Genomic DNA, 19,221 nt, shown 5'->3' with positions numbered 1-19,221 from the left:
AAGTCGCATCTTCAGCCCTTACATAGGTCAACTTAGCACACACAAAATGCAGGCATGCTTATCATTTGATTTGATATCTGTCCTGCTCACAGTCTGTTCATCTGTCTTTATGCAGGAAAAGATTGCCCACAACAACAGGGAGAGATCACAGACTGGAGGAGGAATGCCAGAGCTCCAGGCCACTCACCCACTTTGAGGAGCAGGCAACAGAGCTGGCTTGTGAGGTCAGAGACCGTTCCTGCACCGGAGGTGAGACAGCATCTCCCAACAAGTCAGTGACGCCCCATCCACTCGTCTTCGTCCATCTGCCAAAACTCTGAGTGCTCTTTAATGTAGGTGACTATCCAGCCAGTCACAAATTAACTTTTCTCTCTATTACAGTCATCGGCATGAAAAGGAGAAGACACGCCACCAGCCAACTCATCAGTTCCAGCCCCCAGACCACCTAGAATGTCAAGCCATCATTGCATTCATCTGCATCCTCCACCAGTGCAGAGACACACACCTCAGGGGACCTAGTTTAAAGCAGGATTGGGTCACCATCTGGTGAGCACAGCACAGAAACAGGTCCACAGTAATGCATCTTCAGTATGCTAATGGTCAGCTCAATCAAGGAGCATGTCGCAAAAAGAGCTGCATTGTGCCTCTTCTCTGAAGCACTTTGTGGCCACCAAAGGGGCATCATTAGCCACGTCTTTTGGGCGTAGCATTTATCACTGATCAGGCAACGCTGGATGCGCCAAGCGCCCTTGAAGATCTGTGGCACCGGTGAGTGACTTGAGATGTATGAGTTGTGCGAGCCCCCAGGGTATCTCACACAGACCTGCATAATCTATTTTTGTTGGTTACAATCAGCTGCATATTGAGAGAGTGGAAGCCTTTTCTATTGATGAATTGTAGCTGCCAGGGAGCTCTTAAAACCACGTGTACAGTTGATGGTACCCTGAACCCGTGGGAATCTGGAGATTGCTGTTAATCCCTCTGCTTTGGCAGCCTGGCTGGCTTCATCCAGGGAGGACTGGACGTAGCTGTGCACCTTGCTAAATAGGATGTCAGTAACCCCTCGGATGAGATTATGAGCGAAGGGTTATGATATTCCGCATAGGTCCCCAGTGGAGCCCTGGAACAAGTCACTCGCAAAAAGAAAGTTGAGTGCGGTGGTCACCTTTACAGCCACTGGCAATGGAGGGCCACCCAGGCCATGGGGCATCAGGTCCTCCCTAAGAATGTGGCAGATGTGAGCCACCACATCCCTAGACAATTGGAAGCATCTATAGCACTGTCTCTCGCTCATCTGCAAGTATGAAAGGCATCTTCAGTACACTCTGGGCCATGCCAAATGCCTCCATGGAACTGGTCTCTCCACTCAGCTTCTGGGTCTTCAAAGGACCACACGGACCCTTGTTCCTCAGGGCGAGGCACTTCCTCTTTTCCTGCCCAGTGGCCACAGGCCCTTCTTCTCCTCCTCAGTTACATGAGAGCCATGAAAAAGGCAGTGTTGCCTCCATTGTGCACTCCTCCTCGTCTCTGTGGGAAAATTGAACAAAGACATGATTGAACATAACCCTGGAATGATCACCTTCCATCGCCAAGCTAGGGAGTCATTGTGAAGCCCTTGGGCTGCCCTCATTCCAGGCATTCCATCCCCAGATCCTCCCTTGCAGCTGTCCCACAGTCTTAAGGGATACTGGAAGCTGAAGCCCCCCCCGCCATCGAATGCCATAGGCATGACAGCACTTTCACAAAGGAGGTTGTATCTGGATGTGTACAGCCTTCAGTCAGGGCACTGTCAGGCTGCCTCCTTTGGAGTAGATTAGAGACCAACCTTGCACTAATGTAATGACTGTAATCGCTGAGGTGGTTAAAGCCTGAAACTCTCAGCTGCAATGTGTAGAGGTCTTTGGAGCATTTTGAAAATGTATGTCTGCTCTTTGCACATTCTGAAGAGAGGGACAAATGGTCATTCAAACCCAATGAACATTTGGCCCTAAGCCGTGATGGATTCTCGCAAGAATGCACACCATGAGTTAAGGTGCCCAAATCCTTCAATTGGCATTTGAGTCTTCCTAACATGTGTCAGCTGACCCCTACTCTCCACATGCTGAAACTCTTTCGAGTTATCAACAGTCACAGATTGCAACTCTTTCGAGTACAATCACAGTTCTTGGTTTCCGGGAGTGGGACATGAACCCACAACCCTCTGATTCAAAGGCGAAGGTGCTATGAACTGAGCCACAGCTGACACCTCTCCACATGCTAAAGTGGAAGTTATTAGGGAGCCCCTTCAATCAGCCCACAAGTGCAGTAGTTGACTCTTCCCTCAAGACCTCAGACCCCACCCTTGATGATTTTTTTTCTCTAGGTTATTTTTCAACTGCTTCATTCCATTGGCTGTTGAAATGGCGCTGCTCTGCTTCTAAATTGATAACAGCTTCCAACCACCCCAACCCCCCTCCCCTGCCCCCCACCGTGACTGTCCAAGTCCCTCCTAATGTCCTGCAAGAGCATCATGTGCAAGTTTCCCTTCCTCCGATCACTCTCCTGCCTCCCCCTCTAATCCCATGGTAATTCTTGTTGCTATCCCTGTCGTCCCCACTGAACTATTTTCTGTTGATGTCCAGATGCCCCATGTCGACCTGACCCCTCCCCATCTTAAGGCCCTATGCACGATGACCTATCGAGACCCACCCTGCCCCCATGAGACCATCGCGTGCCCCCTTCTTGGTTACCAGTTCTCCATTTACAGGTTGCATATGCCACCCCTGACTGTGACTGTGCCATCTGCAGCCCAGTACCAAGCCACCAACCCCCAGGACCGAAATGTGTGAGGGACTGACCATGCCCTGCGCACCATTCTATGCACGCCTGACACAGGACGGACAGGCCCTCCCCCTTCCTGGACTGGGACCAGGATGTGTGTGCCAGTCACAGCCTTGTAGCATGGTGTGTACTGTCCCTGGACTGCCTTTCCTTTCTGGCCCTGACCACATGGTGCGTGCTGCCCCAGGACTGCCTTTGCCTTATGCACCCTCTCCTTTCCCCCCTACCCCCACAATCACCTGTCTCTGTCCACCTCTCCGTCCCTGTGCTCCAGTCAAATTTCCCTCCCCCACCCCCAGCAGTGTCTCTGTCCATCCCTTCCCTCCTGTGCTCCAGTTAGCCCCACCCCCAGACATGTGTCTCTCTCTCTACCCCTCCACACTAAGCTCCAGTCAACTCCCACTTCCCCATCTCCCCCAAGTCATGTGTCTCTGTCCACCCCTCATCCCCTGAGCTCCAGCCAACGCCTCCAACCCCATTCAAGCATGTACCTTCCAGACCACTGGTCACACCTTCCCTTCCTGAGGTCTTGCCTGAGCAGTCCTGGAACAGAGTGGGAGCAAATGTGAACACAGCACAGTGAAAGGTAGGCGAGTGCTGTACGCACAAACCTCGAAGTCGCGAGTGAAGTGCAGTTCACTGCAGGTGCACGTCAGTTATACTCGGTCATGATTCACAATGGCCTAATTATCCAACAATGTCGCCATTTGATTTGGAGAGGGGGAGCTGGGTTTTTAATGAGCATTCGTGAGATGCAATGGCGTGCAAATGTGATTCCTGACGTGGCGTGGCAGGCTACCCGACCCACCATGAAAGTCGGGAAGGGAAAACTGCAACCCGTTTTCACGCCAGTGGGAAACTGACTTTTGGTCGCACTCCGAAGTTTCTGGTCCCACCTGTCAGGATGCCAGCTGCTGGCGGGACCGGGAAATCCTGCCTGGTAATGCTTTGTCTCTCCACAGACACTGCCTGCCCTACTGAGTATTTCCAGCATTTGCTGCTTTTATTTCCTCTTTCCCTGCCTTGGGACGAAATTGCTTATCAGTTTTGTTTTGTAGACATGACAATTGAAAAGCGTGAGATTTCACAGGCTCATGTATCGTGTGGCAAATGCCAGTTCAAAGGAGAAGACTTGTGAAACTAAATCTAAAGATTAAAGAACAATATAAGGTACAAAGACAGGAGGCTCTGAAGAAATCATACGGACTTGAAACGTTAACTCTGTTTCTCTCTCCGCAGATGCTGCCAGACCTGCTGAGTTTTTCCAGCATTTTCTGTTTTTAATACAAAGAAAGGAGTGTTGTTGTTACTTATTGTATAAACATTTATTAAAGTGATACAATGAAATAAGGCATCTGCAAAACCTATAGTAAGCTGCCAAATAAAGCAAAGGGTACCTGCTAAAATTTTGTCGGTCCAGATCAGCGTCCATTTCTGAGGAACTCTAATCAGCAATTGGTCCATTTTAACAGTACAATGAGGGACACTGGAATCAGCCATTATGGGCAACACTGTAGCACCTTTATTTCATCCACCACCATTTTTTTTTCATTTATCCACCACAATTCTTACTTTACTGCCTCTTACTCTCCTCAACATAAACTGGTCTGATTTTACTTCCTGGACCTGAGACTACCCTGAATATAAGAATGTTTTCTTAGAAAACAGATCACTCTTTTATCAGTATTGTATATTACAAAGTGAGTGCTTAAATACTTAAGCTTAGAAATTAATTGAACTGCGCCCATTTTGCAGGCATAAAATGCAACTGCACTACCTGCCATGTGGGTAAAGGCCCCAGTAAAGACCCCCTGATGCAGGCATTTGGCATGTTACATATGATGGCCCAACTTCACCCAGTGGAACTATTAAGCTGCCTCATGGACAGTTGATAAGCATCCAAGCTCAATGACAATATGTGGGCAAAACTCAAGTCCAATTTCAGATGAACGTTGGGCCTCTAGCGCCTGCTCCCAATACACTACCTATTTCAGGATCGAAGCAGGCTGAAAGGAATTTTCACCTCTTTGTTTCATAAATACGTCAGTTGTTCCTCTTTCTCTAAAATGCTGATTACACTTCAATAATAACACGCCTTTCCAAATGCTAATGTAAATTTTGAAAGCACTGAGCTGTTTTGTGATGGGCTCCTAGGAAATTGCTCACTGATAATTTGTAAAATCAACAAGTGTCTGCATTTAAAAAAGCTGATGTTTGCAGTTATTTCAACAAGAAGGTCAAGTTTCTCCAAAGCTCAAAGACTGGTAAATGTTTGGAGAACAAATCATTGGCCTCCTCTCATACATCTACTAATGTTACTGGGTGGTAAGCATGTCTGGAGGGGATTGACAAACTGTAACATATAAACTTGAACTTACAAAATCCGTGCCCTATTATTTACGCACTGCAGCCTATTAAAGTTCTAATTGCCCTGCCATTGAAAGGCCTAGGAGCTCCTATTGGTGAAACTTCAAAAGCATAACCCTCAGATGATAGCATTTACAGACTTATAGAACTTATTTCTAAATTGTTCAAAGACAATAAACATGGTCAACATATAAATGATATTAACACAAAACTTTAGTCATCATCACTACTGCAAGAAAAAGGAACCATGTGACAAAATTGGCAAATTTAGGGTTAAAAATCCACAAGAATGACCAGGATTTTTAGGATGGTGGAGTTTCCCTTCCAGCCAGCCAAGGAGTCGGTGGTAAACACATCCTTGCCGATGCTGCCGGTGGCACAGCCATTTAACACTCCCAACAAGTGTTCATTGGCTGGAGGTGGGACTTCTGCCCCTCAGTCAGGAGGAAGTCCCGCCTCAGAGAGCTGCTGGTTAATCTGATTGGCCAACAGCTCTCTAGTCCCATCGGTGCCAGAAACTGCAGTGGAGAGGACTGGGACTGCATGCCCAGAGTCTAAGGGCGGAATCATCCCAGATTCACACTAAGTGCGGCAGTAGCTGTGAAAAATTACATTTTACCCGTTGGCCGCAATGGGGATTTTCGCGCTGTATTGTCCCCTTCCTGCCTCATATATTATGCAGTCACGGGAAACACGCTGTCTCACTGGTGAGCAGCCTCCGATTTGCCCACCATGCCATTACCTCCCCACTTCCTCACTCTGGGCGCCATATTTAAACTGCAGCCACATGCACTGTTCTTAATGCTTGCAGTCCAGAACTGCTCCAGTGAAAACTTGGCCTCAAAAGCCAAGAAGAGTGCAGCAACCCCCCCGATTCAGTGACGCTTCCCTGGGATGCCTTCTGGATGCCATGGAGGCCCTCCGCAATGTCCTCTACCCCTGCTCTGTCCACAGGAAGCCCCATCAGTCTCACCACTCTGGCTTGGGAGGCGGTGGCAGTGGTGGTCATTGCCAACGCTGCACACAAGAGGTCGGCCATCCAGTGCAGAAAAAGGATGAATGATCTCATCTGTGCTGCCAGGGTAAGTCAACCATCTCATCACTCACAAGCCCACCACACATTCATTGGCATCTCACTCATTGCCAGCTCAAGGGACATTACCATTCTCTCTCTCAAGCACACACTCACATCTCCATCTGGCCTCATCTCCTCTGGAGAGCGCCACTTCATCCTGTCCATGGCTCTACTCAGCACACAGGCACATGCACACCTGGCATCCTTCTCATTTGGCTGGGCATGCGCGTTGCTCACACTCTCTCCACCTGTCTTTATGCAGGACAAGGTTGCGCACAATCAAAGGCAGAGGTCCCAGACCAGGGGTAGAGTGCCGACTGTCAAGGTCCTCACTCTGTTCGAGAGTCGCGCTTTGGAGCTGGCCGGAGAGGATGGGGACTGTTCTTACAGCGATAGTGAGGTCAGCAGTGAATACCCACACAAGAATCCTGCACCACGTCATCGCTCTCTCGATGCTACACTAAGTCCACTGTTCTGTGTGTAACGTGGCTACCAAGCATTAATAAACTCCACTTTCTCTCCTAGGCACAAGTTGCCCTTAGGCAACTTTGACCCCGACTCCAGCGCCAAGAGCACTTTGGATGAGGACCTTGAGGGCAACAGAATTGAAGACCTGTCACGGCACTCACCCACACCCTCCACTAGGGCAGCGACACATACCTCGGTGGGACCTAGATATAGAGCAGCCTCAAGATCACCATCTAGTGAGCACAGCACACAATCTGTCCCACAGCAGGCGGAGGCAGGGACATCTGAGGTTGCTGGCACTCAGAGGACTACTGGAGGCAAGGGATCTTCTGAGTCCAAGTCAGATGATGAGCCTCCAGACTCGCTCCTCAATCAGTTGTTTGAGCTGCAAAGACAATCACAAGAACATCAAGAAGGGATGTCTGGTGCATTCCTCAGATTGCAAGGGACAATAGAGGAGTCTGTAGGCTGTCACCAAGGTCAACACTGGTAGGATGGCAGCTGCCATGGGACCTTGGTCCACGACATCGGTCCTGCACTGCTGTATGGGCTGAACTCAATTGCTGATACCATAGTTGGCCTCCAATGTGAGAGGGGTGCAGGGCAGCCCAATCTCACTCCAGCTTCCCCTTCTCCTCAAGGAGTCAGCCAACAGCCATCAGGCACCCATAGGGAGGAGGACCAGCAACTCGACACCCTGGGGCCATCCACCCAGGTGACTCCAGGATTGTCTGGCTGATCTAAGTTCCCACTTCCTGTGACCCCTTCATCTCCAGCTCCACAGGCCAAGGAGGGTGCACCTGCTCCACAGCAGGACATCCAAAGTAGACTGGGGCCCTCCAGGTCTTGGCCTCCAGAGGACGCCTGCCAAAGTTATCACAGACAACAGGGCGTAGCGTTCAGCAGGCTGCCTCCACCTCCACTGTGGATGTCAGGGGAGCACCAAGGTGTAGACCAAGACCAAGGCAGTGTTAGGAAGGTGAAGAAGGTGTAACTCTTTTGAGTTAAGGTGTAACTCTTTCAAGAAGAAGATGTAACTCTTTCGAGTTATCAACAGATCGCATGTAACTCTTTCGAGTACATTCACAGTTCTTGGTTTCCGGGAGTGGGACATGAACCCACAACCTTCTGATTCAAAGGCGAGGGTGCTATGAACTGAGCCACAGCTGACATCTCAAGAAGAAGATGTAACTCTTTCGAGTTATCAATAGATCGCATGTAACTCTTCTGAGTACATTCACAGTTCTTGGTTTCCGGGAGTGGGACATGAACCCACAACCTTCTGATTCAAAGGCGAGGGTGCTATGAACTGAGCCACAGCTGACACCTCAAGAAGAAGATGTAACTCTTTTGAGTTATCAACAGTCACAGATTGTAACTCTTTCGAGTACATTCACAGTTCTTGGTTTCCAGGAGTGGGACATGAACCCACAACCTTCTGACTCAAAGGTGAGGGTGCTATGAACTGAGCCACAGCTGACACCTCAAGAAGAAGATGTAACTCTTTTCGAGTCAAAACAATTAACTAAATTAACAATAACAAGGGATAAATCAAGCACAGCCCCTAATTCAGGTCAGCTGTAAAACCAAGGACAAAGTTTAAAGGAAACTTACAAACATTAAACCAAAATGTGATTAAAGGGGTCAACAAAACACCCCAGTCCCCGCAGCGCCCACCGGGCACGGAAGGCCTCGATGGCGCCGGCAGACACCGCATGCTCCCTCTCCAGGGACACCCGGCCGCGAACGTAGCTGCGGAAGAGGGACAAACAATCGGGCGGGACTCCCCCCTCGATCGTCCGCTGCCTGGACCTGTTAATGGCCAACCTGGCCAGGCCCAGGAGCAGGTTCACGAGGAGGTCCTCCTCCTTCCCGACCCCCTTCCGCACCGGGTGTCCATAGATCAGGAGCGTGGGACTGAAGTGCAAACAAAACAGCAACAGAAGGTTTTTTAAATAACTAAAAAGGGAGTGCAGCCTATAACACCCTATATAAACGTGGTCCACGGACTCCACAAGACCGCAAAAAGAGCAGGTGTCTTGGGAGTCCGTGAACCTACACATTCTACGGTTGTAGGGGACTGCTGCGTGCAACACCCTCCAACCCAAGAAGAAGATGTAACTCTTTCGAGTTATCAACAGATCGCATGTAACTCTTTCGAGTACATTCACAGTTCTTGGTTTCCGGGAGTGGGACATGAACCCACAACCTTCTGACTCAAAGGCGAGGGTGCTATGAACTGAGCCACAGCTGACACCTCAAGAAGAAGATGTAACTCTTTCGAGTTATCAACAGTCACAGATTGTAACTCTTTCGAGTACATTCACAGTTCTTGGTTTCCGGGAGTGGGACATGAACCCACAACCTTCTGACTCAAAGGCGAGGGTGTTATGAACTGAGCCACAGCTGACATCTCAAGAAGAAGATGTAGTTGCACAGCCTGGACACGGATGTTAATCACTTGTACATAATGTTCACTATTGTAAATAAACTCTGAAAAATGTCTTCTTGTCTATGGCTCCTTGTTATGATGAGCAGTGTTCATCTCATTCAGATGTGAAGCCTTGGTTCCTGCACAAGATAAAGGCAAGTGTCTCAGTCCGGGGCCTCTTCCCTGTGCAGTGTGTAATCTTCAGAGCAAAGTGATGGCCCAGCCTCACACTCACTGGACATATTACTGATGCCTTCACCTTGATGGTGCCAGAATGTCTTTGGCAGGCGTCACGGAGTTGCTTCATTCTCTCTGTGTGCTCTCAGCACCTTTAAGGTGGGGCGGCCCCCCATCTCTTCACCATCTGTGCCCGGTGAAGGTGAGGTCCTGGAGGGTACAGGTGATGAAAGCTGTCAAAGGATCAGGTGCACTTAAAGTTTCATGGCTGCGTCTCCATGATATGACCTGATCACAGAGCGCAAGAGAGCTGCACTCAGCCACACAGGAGTCAAATGTTCACGGAGGTAATGTGAAGATTTATGGAGTGACCTCACTATAAGACTATAAGACCATAAGACATAGGAGCAGAAATTAGGCCCTTCTAGTGAGAATGAGTTCTGAGAAAGTTGGCTTAAAAGATCTTGGCGTAGGAATTGAATTGCCACATACCATACTGGATCAGGGTACTCCATAAGCATCCGGAATTATGTATAACATTGATTACTGTATTCAAATTAGGGTCCTAGACTTGGTGGATGCCGAACTTTGGTTGGGTGCATTCCTGGAGGCTCAATCATGTGACATTCTGATCACATGACATTTGACCATGTGGTGCCCAATTACATGACATCTAATCACATGTGTTCTACAAATGTGATTGCATTTACCTTGTAAAGCTTGGGTTCTCTGTAGTTGAGTATTTTTGCTTTTGATTTTGCTTAAGCAGCTGTTTTTCAACAAGCTCTAAGAACCAGGAAGTCCCCCAGTCAATGTGGGAAGAGGGGAAATTGTAAAGCAGTGGGTTAATGGTTATGTTAATGAGACCATGATGTTACTGATGAGGTAAGCATGACATCAAAAGTCAGATGACCAAGAGGCTTCAAGAGAGCAAGATGCAGAACAGTCTGTGTCCTGAGAACTCTGAGGCCTTTTTTAATAGTTCCTAATAAATAGTTTCAAGAAAAACTATATTCTGACTATCTCAAGTCAATCATAGAACAAGCAAAGCCTCATCAATGTATGGTAAGACTACAAGACATGGTAACAGATTGATGTAAGGTAGCAACAATAAAACCTTATTGAAACAGAAACCAGGGACAGGCAATAGGGAAAACTGATATACAGGGAGAGTTGAAAAGCCGGGGGGAGAGGTGGGAAAGGGGTAGGAAGGGAAACTGAGGGAAGAGAATCTGAAAGTGGAGGAGTGATTTTGCAGATGGAAACAGAGGTGTCTCCCTCGGAGGTTCCCAGGTAAGTTTCGCATGGCATGTGCCCGGGAAGTTCAAACTTCCGACGAGCAATTGCCCTGCACTGGGAACCATCCGAAAATGTGATTTAAATTGCAAACTTCAGATGGTTCCGACTGGCTTACAGCAATAGTTACCCAGAAAATGTTAGAAGAATTAGAACCACTTATAGCTTCTGGGTAACTATTGCACTGGCCACCCCTGACTCATCATGGGACATCCAACTAACGCCCCCCTACTCCCCACTTAACCCCCGACACACCATGGAACCCCCCCCAACAACTCCTCAACCCTCCATGGGAACGCCACCATCCCCACAGGAGCCCCCTGACTAACCCCCACATCCCTACTACCCTACTAGCCCCCCAGTTATCTCCGGAAGGTCAGGCGAGTTGGGGCTGGCTGGGTTTCAAGTAATTACAAACAGATGCCAATCCGACTCACTTGCCACTCCTTCAAGGTTATGTGCCATTGTGATCCTTAACTTTTATGGGTCCCTTTCCAGCTGCAGTAGATGACATCAACAACAAATCGCAGCCTGGAATCCAGTGCTGTACAAGAGTGGTCACCAAGGGCCTCTATACCAGCATTATTACCTCACAAACAGAGCGAAGTTTGTTAAGACTAGGCCTTTCCACATGGCAGGCTTTCTCAGTGCCTAAGATGTGAAAGACTGCATCCGGATTGAAGCACTGAAACATAAAAAGATTTACGGGCTGGATTTTACAGCTGCAAACTGGACATCCCACCGCACCCCCCCTGTACCTATGTAAAATACATGTGATGATGTTGGGTCAGCGCCCCAATGTCATCCTGCTAGTCACCGATAATACAGAAGGAGAGTAAGTGCCGGAACCCAAAACCTGCCATTCCATTTGAAAATCCATGTACCAAGCTATTGAACTTGTTAAAAATCCAGTGGACTGCAATTTTCCGTTGCTCACTCCATTTTCCGTTAGTCGCACAGGAAATAATTGGGAGTGAGCTACACCAGGTATGAGGGGCAGCACAAGAGCAGATGCAAAGGTCTAGAAATGGGACCATGGCTGCATGTAGCAGCGGAATCTGCTGGTGAAGGTGGCTGCTGGTAGACTTTATTTCTTAAGTTTTTATAGGCTGACACAACAATTAAGGAGATAGTGAGAGAGAAGTGGGCCTTTCTTACTGGCCAGATCTGACTTTTGGTCCACGGCCTAAACTCCCTCCCACCAGACGTCCCGCCCTAGATGCCCGAATGGGCATGGTGTTTCTCTTCACAATGCTAATTGTCCATCATTCCCGACAGCGAGCTGCTAGTTGCCCAGATGATGCTTGATTTGACGTGCTGAAACGGCAGGGTCGGGAACGAGCGGAAGCCTTACCCTGGCAGAAACCCTAAAATCCAGCCCAAGGAAGAGAATGAGGCTATTCGGCCCATTGTGTCCGTGCTAGCCAAACAAGAGATGTCCAGGCTAATCCAACTTGCAGCTCAGGGTCCGTAGCCCTGTATGTTACAGCACCTCAAGTGCATATCCTAGCGATTTTTAAATGCAATGAGGGTTTCCCTAGGACAGCAGGTGAAAGAACCAGACAAACATGACCAAGACAAAAAACAAACTGCAGCTATATTGTCACACATTTCTGTTGGGAACCCTGAAAACATAAATCTTGTTGAGGAGGTGGAGTCATTACAGTTCATTCGCAATAAAATTCCTAAAAGCAACCACACGGGCTGAATAAATTACGACAAGCAGAAAAGAACAGATGAAGACTGTGCTAAACGTAGAGAATACTGCAAAAATGGATGGCCAGAATATGTTCCAAAAAATCTAGTCCTGAAGCAATACTTCAAGCAACACAAGCATCTCAGTATTGTCAACAACTTGCAAATCTACGATGAGAGGTTGGTCATGCCAAGAGTCCTCAGACTTTGGATCCTTGAAAGAGTACACCAGGGACAGCCAGGAATTGCAAAGCATTGTGCTAGAGCATGAAATTCAGTTTGGTGGCCGGGAATCTCAAAATCACTGGAGGAAATCGATTTCGAGCTGCATCACCTATGAAATCCATCACCAAATGCAAAGAGAACCGCTGATGGAATCCTCAATTCCATCCAGACTGTGGGAACATCTCAGAATTGACCTTTTCGAGCTCAAGGGGAAGACATTCCTGATAGTTGTTGACTATTGCTCCAGATGGACTGGGGTTAAATTTCTTCATGGTACAAGCTCAGAAGCAGTCATTAATTCACTGAAGAAATTTTTTGCCACACATGACTTTCCAGATCTTGTCATTTCAGACAATGGTCCACAGTTTGTGAATGAAGAGTTCAAGAAATTTACAGCAGACTATGGATTTGTCCACACAGCTTGTTCACCTATGTACCCACAAGCAAATGGAGAGGCCAAAAGAGGAGTGAGAACGGTTAAAGTTTAGTTGAAAAAGAATGATGATCTCAACTTAGTACTGTTGAGCTACCATTCCACACCACTTCAGAATAGGTTGGCTCCTTCAGAACTTCTGATGGGAAGGAGACTACTGACTCAACTTCCTGTTCTTCCACATACACTCATGCCATGTTTAAAAACAACTGACAGAGGGAGTAAGATAGAAGACTATCATGCAAACCAGACCAAAAATTACAATCAACCCCATAGAATGCATGATTTACCAGAACTCCAACCCAGTTGAATAAGTCTGTATTAGAGACCAGAATAGAGAAGGCCAAGTACTGGAAAAGATACGAAGACTGAGATCTTGTCTTGTAGAAACTGAGAATGGGATAGTGAGGAGAAAGAGAAACACATTCATATCTACAAGAAGACCACCATCAGAATGGACAAACTACCCTTATGCTCAGGAAGACAACTTGAACAGAGAACCAATAGCCCCTGAAGATTCACATGCTGCTTCACAGGATTCGAGAGAGAATGTGGAGAACTTGAGTCCTGTGCAACCTCCAAGAGGTGAGAACAAGTTCGGGGAGATTGGTGAAACCACCACAACGCTTACCTCTGTGAACCAGAGATGACAGCCGAGACACTGGGGGAAAATGTAGGATAATGTAAATAGTATTTATTGAAGTCAGAGACTTGGAAGGAAATGTAGTATAAAAGGGTTAATATTAAATATGGAAATATATAGTCGACATCATCAGTGATGTTAGATCACATGACAGCAGAGCATGGAGAGAGAGGGAGCTCTATGTAGTGCCTCATGCTAAGTCTGTATTGTACATAATTAGTATAATGTTCAATAAAAGGTAGAGTTTACATATAGCCTACCTCCAGCTTTATCTGTATGTAGAAGCCCACGACTACCATATCCTGAAACCAACAATGATAATAACAGGCTGACCATCTCTGGGTGAAAAAAATGCTCCTCAACTCCCTCTAATGTTTTTACCAATTACTTTAAATCTCTGGCCCTCTGGCTATTGACCTCTCTACTAATGGACACAGAGTGGATAGAAATAAATCAGTCTAGGCTACTTGAAATCTTAAGCACTCAATTAAATCTCCCCATAGCAACATCTGTTCCAAAGAAAACTATCTTTCCTTACAGCTAAAATTTCCATTTCTGATAACACTTCATAAATCTCCTATGTACCCACTACCGTACACCCACAGTGTTGTTAGGAAATGAGTTCCAGGATTTTGACCCAGCGACAGTGAAGGAACGACAATATAGTTCCAAGTTAGGGTGGTGTGTGGCTTGGAGGAGAACTTGCAGATGGCAACATCTGGATGCATCTGCTGCTCTTGTCCTTCTATGAGCTAGAGGGTGCGGGCTTGGAAGGTGCTGTCGAAAGAGCCTTGGTGAGTCTCTGCAGTGCATCAAGCATACAGTACATACTGCTGCCACTGTGCGTCGGTGGTGGAGGGAGTGAATGTTTAGGATGAGGTGCCAATCAAGTGGGCTGCTTTGTGCTGGATGCTGATGAGCTTCTTCAGTGCTGATGGAGCTTCACTCATCCAGGTAAGGTGACTCATCCGTCAAAAATCAGCAAATTGTTAAAAAAAACAACGTAAAAATTTGACGGACGATCACACACCTGATTTGTGCCTTGTAGATGGTGGACAGGCTTTAAGGAGTCAGCAAGTGAGTTAACTGTCCACAGAATTCTCAGTCTCTGACCTGCTCTTGTAACCATAGTATTTATATGGCTAGTCCAGTTAAGTTTCTGGTCAAGTTCCTGACATTGAAATATATACCACCAGAAACAGCCTTCAAGTCAGAAAACCATCTGTTGACCATAATTCTTTGCTCCTTTCACTGAGCCAATTTTGGATCCAACTTGCCACCTTCCCTTGGATCTCGAGCTTTTGATTTTGTGACAAGTCTGCCGTGTGGGATCTTGTCAAAAACCTCACTAAAACCCATGTAGAATATATCAAACATACTACCCTCATCAACTCTTCTAGGGGACCACTAATCATGGAACAAGTCCTTTGTTGTCTATCTTCTAGCCTTTGTTTCCTCAATCTTCCATGCTCGCTTACTAATTTTCTACCTTCTATTTTCAGTTTTCCTTTTTTTCCTTCTGAATCAACACACAGGTTCCAATGCCTCAAAGCTAGTTTAAACCATCCCCAACAGTACTAGCAAATCTCCCCATCAAGATATTAGTACTGAGGTGACACTGAGGTGCAACCCACCCAGCTTGTACAGTTTCTACTTTCCCGAAAACCAGTCCCATTGCCTGAGGAATCTGAAACCCTCACTCCTTCCTCATCTCCCCAGCCATACATTTAGCTGCACTATTCTGCTATTTCTGTGCTCACTTGTGTATGGCACTGGGAGTAATCCACAGAATACTACCTTTGAGGTCCTAATTTCTTTCCCTGCTCTCTGAAATATGTCAGCAGGACTTCATGCCTCTTTCCTAAGTCATTGGTACCTCTGGCTGTTCACATCCCCCCCCCTCTTTTTTTTTGCCTTGCACACTCTGTACAACCAGTCTGACATCGTTACCAATTGAATGGGATTCCATTTCATCAAGGTACAGCTGGTTTACAACCACAGTTAATGCATGTACAGGTCTGTGCTGAGTTTACTAGCAGCAATTGTGACTCATTCATCCTGTGCCATTCCTCTATGATACTTTGTGCCAGTCAGGCCTGCAGGTTACAGGCTGGCTATTGTGCAATGAAGGCCATGCCCTCCAGCCTTGGCTCAACATTCCTGTCGGCTGGAGACCTGATCTACAACAGGAGCCATGCTACTATCAGAAATGGCACCAAACAAAGGGTGAGCATGCTCAAGCAACACTTTTGCTGCCTTGACTGCTCTAAAGGAGCCTTGCAGTCCACCCCTAAGTGCGTGTGATGATTTCTGGTTATCCAACCATGCTCCATAAAATTGCCATCATGAGGGACCAGCCTTTACCACCTCGTGGGCAGCAGGATTTGCAGTAGGAACATGAAGGGGAGTAAGAATTTAGGAGTCATTGATCACCAGTGCCCCTAGCTGCCAGAGCACTCAGGGAGCTCATCAAAGAGTGCTTCACTTAAACCATCCCTCCCATCCCCAATATCCCAACAGTCCCATGTCCCTTTGGCTTTGTTCAGTCCAGCTTTATAGTTCTATCTCATTTCAATCCAAATATAAACACCAAAAATAAATCCAGAACAAAAAAATTTAACCAAGAATTCAATTCCATCTTTATCTAAAATTTAAGATAAATAAATAAACAAGACATTACAGCCTGCCTTGTGTGCTTGTTTACCTATCCTAGTGTATTCTACAAAGTCTTTCCTCAGTGACTACAGCTTGGGAAGTAAATGCTGGTGGAGATTCAACTGGAGACACTTCCGATGGCCTAGGTGGGCGACCTCGAGCAGTTCTGGGCCTTGGGGGCCTACTGTGGCATTTGAATGTGGGCAGAACAGTTTGACCCATCTGGCACTAATGAGCATATTGGCAGAATGGTTGGCAGGGGAGCAAACATGCTGATGTCCTGAGAAAGGACACCAGCAGTATCTCACATGGAGCCAAGGTTTTGGACTTTGCCTCAACACTCCTGCAGCTCTGTGCATGAACAGAGTGCAAGAGTGAGATGATGCCCTGGAAGCACTTGTCAACACTGGTCACCAAAGTTAAGATTGCAGTTGTTTGAGCTGCTATGGTGAGGAAAGGCATCATGGTATTTGGTGCCACTGTTGTGTTGATGGAGCTAACTCTTGGTCCATGTTGGACAGAATAGCTTCCATTCTCTGTGTGAAACCTTGGCACAAGTTGGAGCTCAACTCCTTTATGTTCTGCAACATCTACATAAACTCACTGGCAAGCTGCCTATTGCACCTAGCACTTCCTGATGTATGGCCATCAGCCTTCTTCTGTAGCTTGGGTTCTCAAAGTCAGCATCTGAGTCTTCTGCTGCACATTTAGTATTCAGTCTCACCCTCCAGCAAATTGGCACCTATAATGTCATACCCCTTTAACTTGTGCCTGGTTATCCACCAAGTGATGACCTATTGCCTAGCCTAGCCACTAAAGCACATATGGTTGCAGTCTCTGAATTAGTGCTTGCAAGTATGATGCTGCATCCTCAGGAAGGCTCTTCCTGAAGTGGAAGAAGTATCACCACATACTTCAGCACCTGAAATGAAAGAGAAGAACAAAGGTTAGTTTTTAGTATGAAGGAAGAGCAGAAGCAGAAGTAGCTGGTGAAAGTATTTGTAGTTTATCATGTTGTGTAATAAGAGAAAAAGAAGAAAAGTGAAGAAATCCTGCAGTACACCAGCATTGCCACAGCCATGGCTCTCTTGCTGCCTGTGATGGCCAGCATGCTGTCTTTGGTGGGAGAGATGGTGTGCAGGGGAGGCTTGGTGTCACCTATAGGCAGCCGTTGAGTGGAAGATATTTCCTGCAGGAAGGGAATATGTTAGTGAGGTGTTTAGGAAATGTACCTGTCAAAGTTGAATACCTAGTATGGGACGTAAAGAAATGGGTGTTTCAGTGTGTTGTGTTGTGTTGTGTATGTCACCCTGAGAGTTTTCTGCCCCATGGAGGCAATCGGATCTGCACCTGTTCACTGTTTCCAGCAGGGCTTCAAAGCAGCAGGTCATGCAGCCATTTTTTGCTTCAGAAGTTTTCTCTGCTGTCTGTAGCAAGAGTGCACCCTCAGCGAAGATGTGCTAGCTGTTTTAAGCGGCCTCAGATACACCCAATGTTTGATTCCCCCAAACACTTGTACATGCAACCAATAAATAGCACAGGTAGTGCTGGATACATGCCTTGAATGAACACACAGCCCAAATATAACATGCTGCTTGGGACACCACTAACATGAGCTGGCAGTACTCCGTGCGCGCTTGTTTTCCAACATAATCGCATTTCCAGGCCTACCTGCTAAGCAGACAACATAGTATATTTAAGGAATTTTTGTAGTGAACAACCAGGGAATGTGAGAATATGGAGTAAATTTACTCCCAAATACACTCACCTGTCAACAAAAGCATGATGAAGGATAAAGACTGGGTCGTTTGCTGATCCACCAACGCTGGACATTGAACCATTCATGTAAATGTGTAAGGCATTATGTAAGCCACTCTGTGTTGTGTTGGATATAGCATCATTTGGATTGGCAAAGCCTGTTCAAGAAGAAGTTACATTTAGTTGAATTGATAATTAAGTCAGTTTTACTAATTAAGCTACTACACTTTCAAAGAACAGCAAAGTAATATAAAAATAATTTTCACCTTTGAACAGGATAATTAAGGGCTAAAAATACACAGGCTACATCTCACAAACAAATAACAAGAAAAACAATGCAATTGTTGTAGAGTTGTTGTTATGTCTTTTTTGCATTAAACAATTAGATTTTGATGCATTTTTAAAAATTATTCATTTTTGTTCTTGGGTAATGCACCATGTTTGCATTATTTAGGTTTATTTTCTACCAATATTTTCATTCATTCTTCTTGATTGCTGCTTTCATTTCAATCACAACATGCAAAGTAGTGTCAATAAGTATTCCTCAGGAATTCCGATCATGCTTCAAGATTTGGATGAGTGACAGGAGTTCACAAGGAGTGAATGACATGGGCATTGACACCTGAGGTAACTTGATTATGTCCACCCATCATTACCCCAAGACACATGTTTACTGATCACCAAAGGAGATCAATCTGTGCCGTTTCCTCTTCACAGAGTTGTGCCATTTACTGAAGGATGACTTGTTATGCTCTTCTATTCAACATAAACATACCAATCAGACAACAAGGATTGGTAAAACAGTAATGGGTGTTCTTTATTTGAAGTTGAGAATAGACAATATAAACTGGGAGGCTATGAGGCACATCTGACTTGTACTATTGCTTCTGTAGACTGAATTCAGAGTAACGGAACTACTATATTACACCCTGTGTCAGGGTGATAGTAATTGAGAGCAGTTTAAGATACATACCCTTAAAGGTACAAGTACATCATGTCACAACATCCTCCTATTCTCAAACTGGATGTTTACCATTAAAGAATAAAACTATTTATATGACAGGGAATGAAAATAACACTGTGTCTGAATAAACCATTGCACAAAGCAAACATTTGCAAATCTCTGAAATGTATTGACGATTTCTTTCCATCCAGACTTAGTTACTTTGATCTTGGCT

The 19,221-nt window shown here is 46.3% G+C and overlaps 1 protein-coding gene across 1 annotated transcript in view; it reads right to left on the bottom strand.

Annotated features, from left to right (window-relative positions):
* Window positions 1-19,221, bottom strand: part of tyr (tyrosinase) — a 72,903-nt gene that overhangs the window by 9,589 nt on the left and 44,093 nt on the right. Inside the window, exon 3 of the mRNA XM_078545748.1 lies at window positions 18,054-18,201. Coding sequence (XP_078401874.1) covers window positions 18,054-18,201 — 148 coding nt within the window. The remainder of the gene's footprint in view (window positions 1-18,053; window positions 18,202-19,221) is intronic.

The sequence above is a fragment of the Cetorhinus maximus genome, chromosome 7 (genome assembly GCF_964194155.1).
Source record: "Cetorhinus maximus chromosome 7, sCetMax3.hap1.1, whole genome shotgun sequence".
NCBI lineage: Eukaryota > Metazoa > Chordata > Chondrichthyes > Lamniformes > Cetorhinidae > Cetorhinus > Cetorhinus maximus.
The sequence above is the reverse complement of the archived record's forward strand: the minus strand, read 5'-3'. Positions and strand labels throughout refer to the sequence as shown.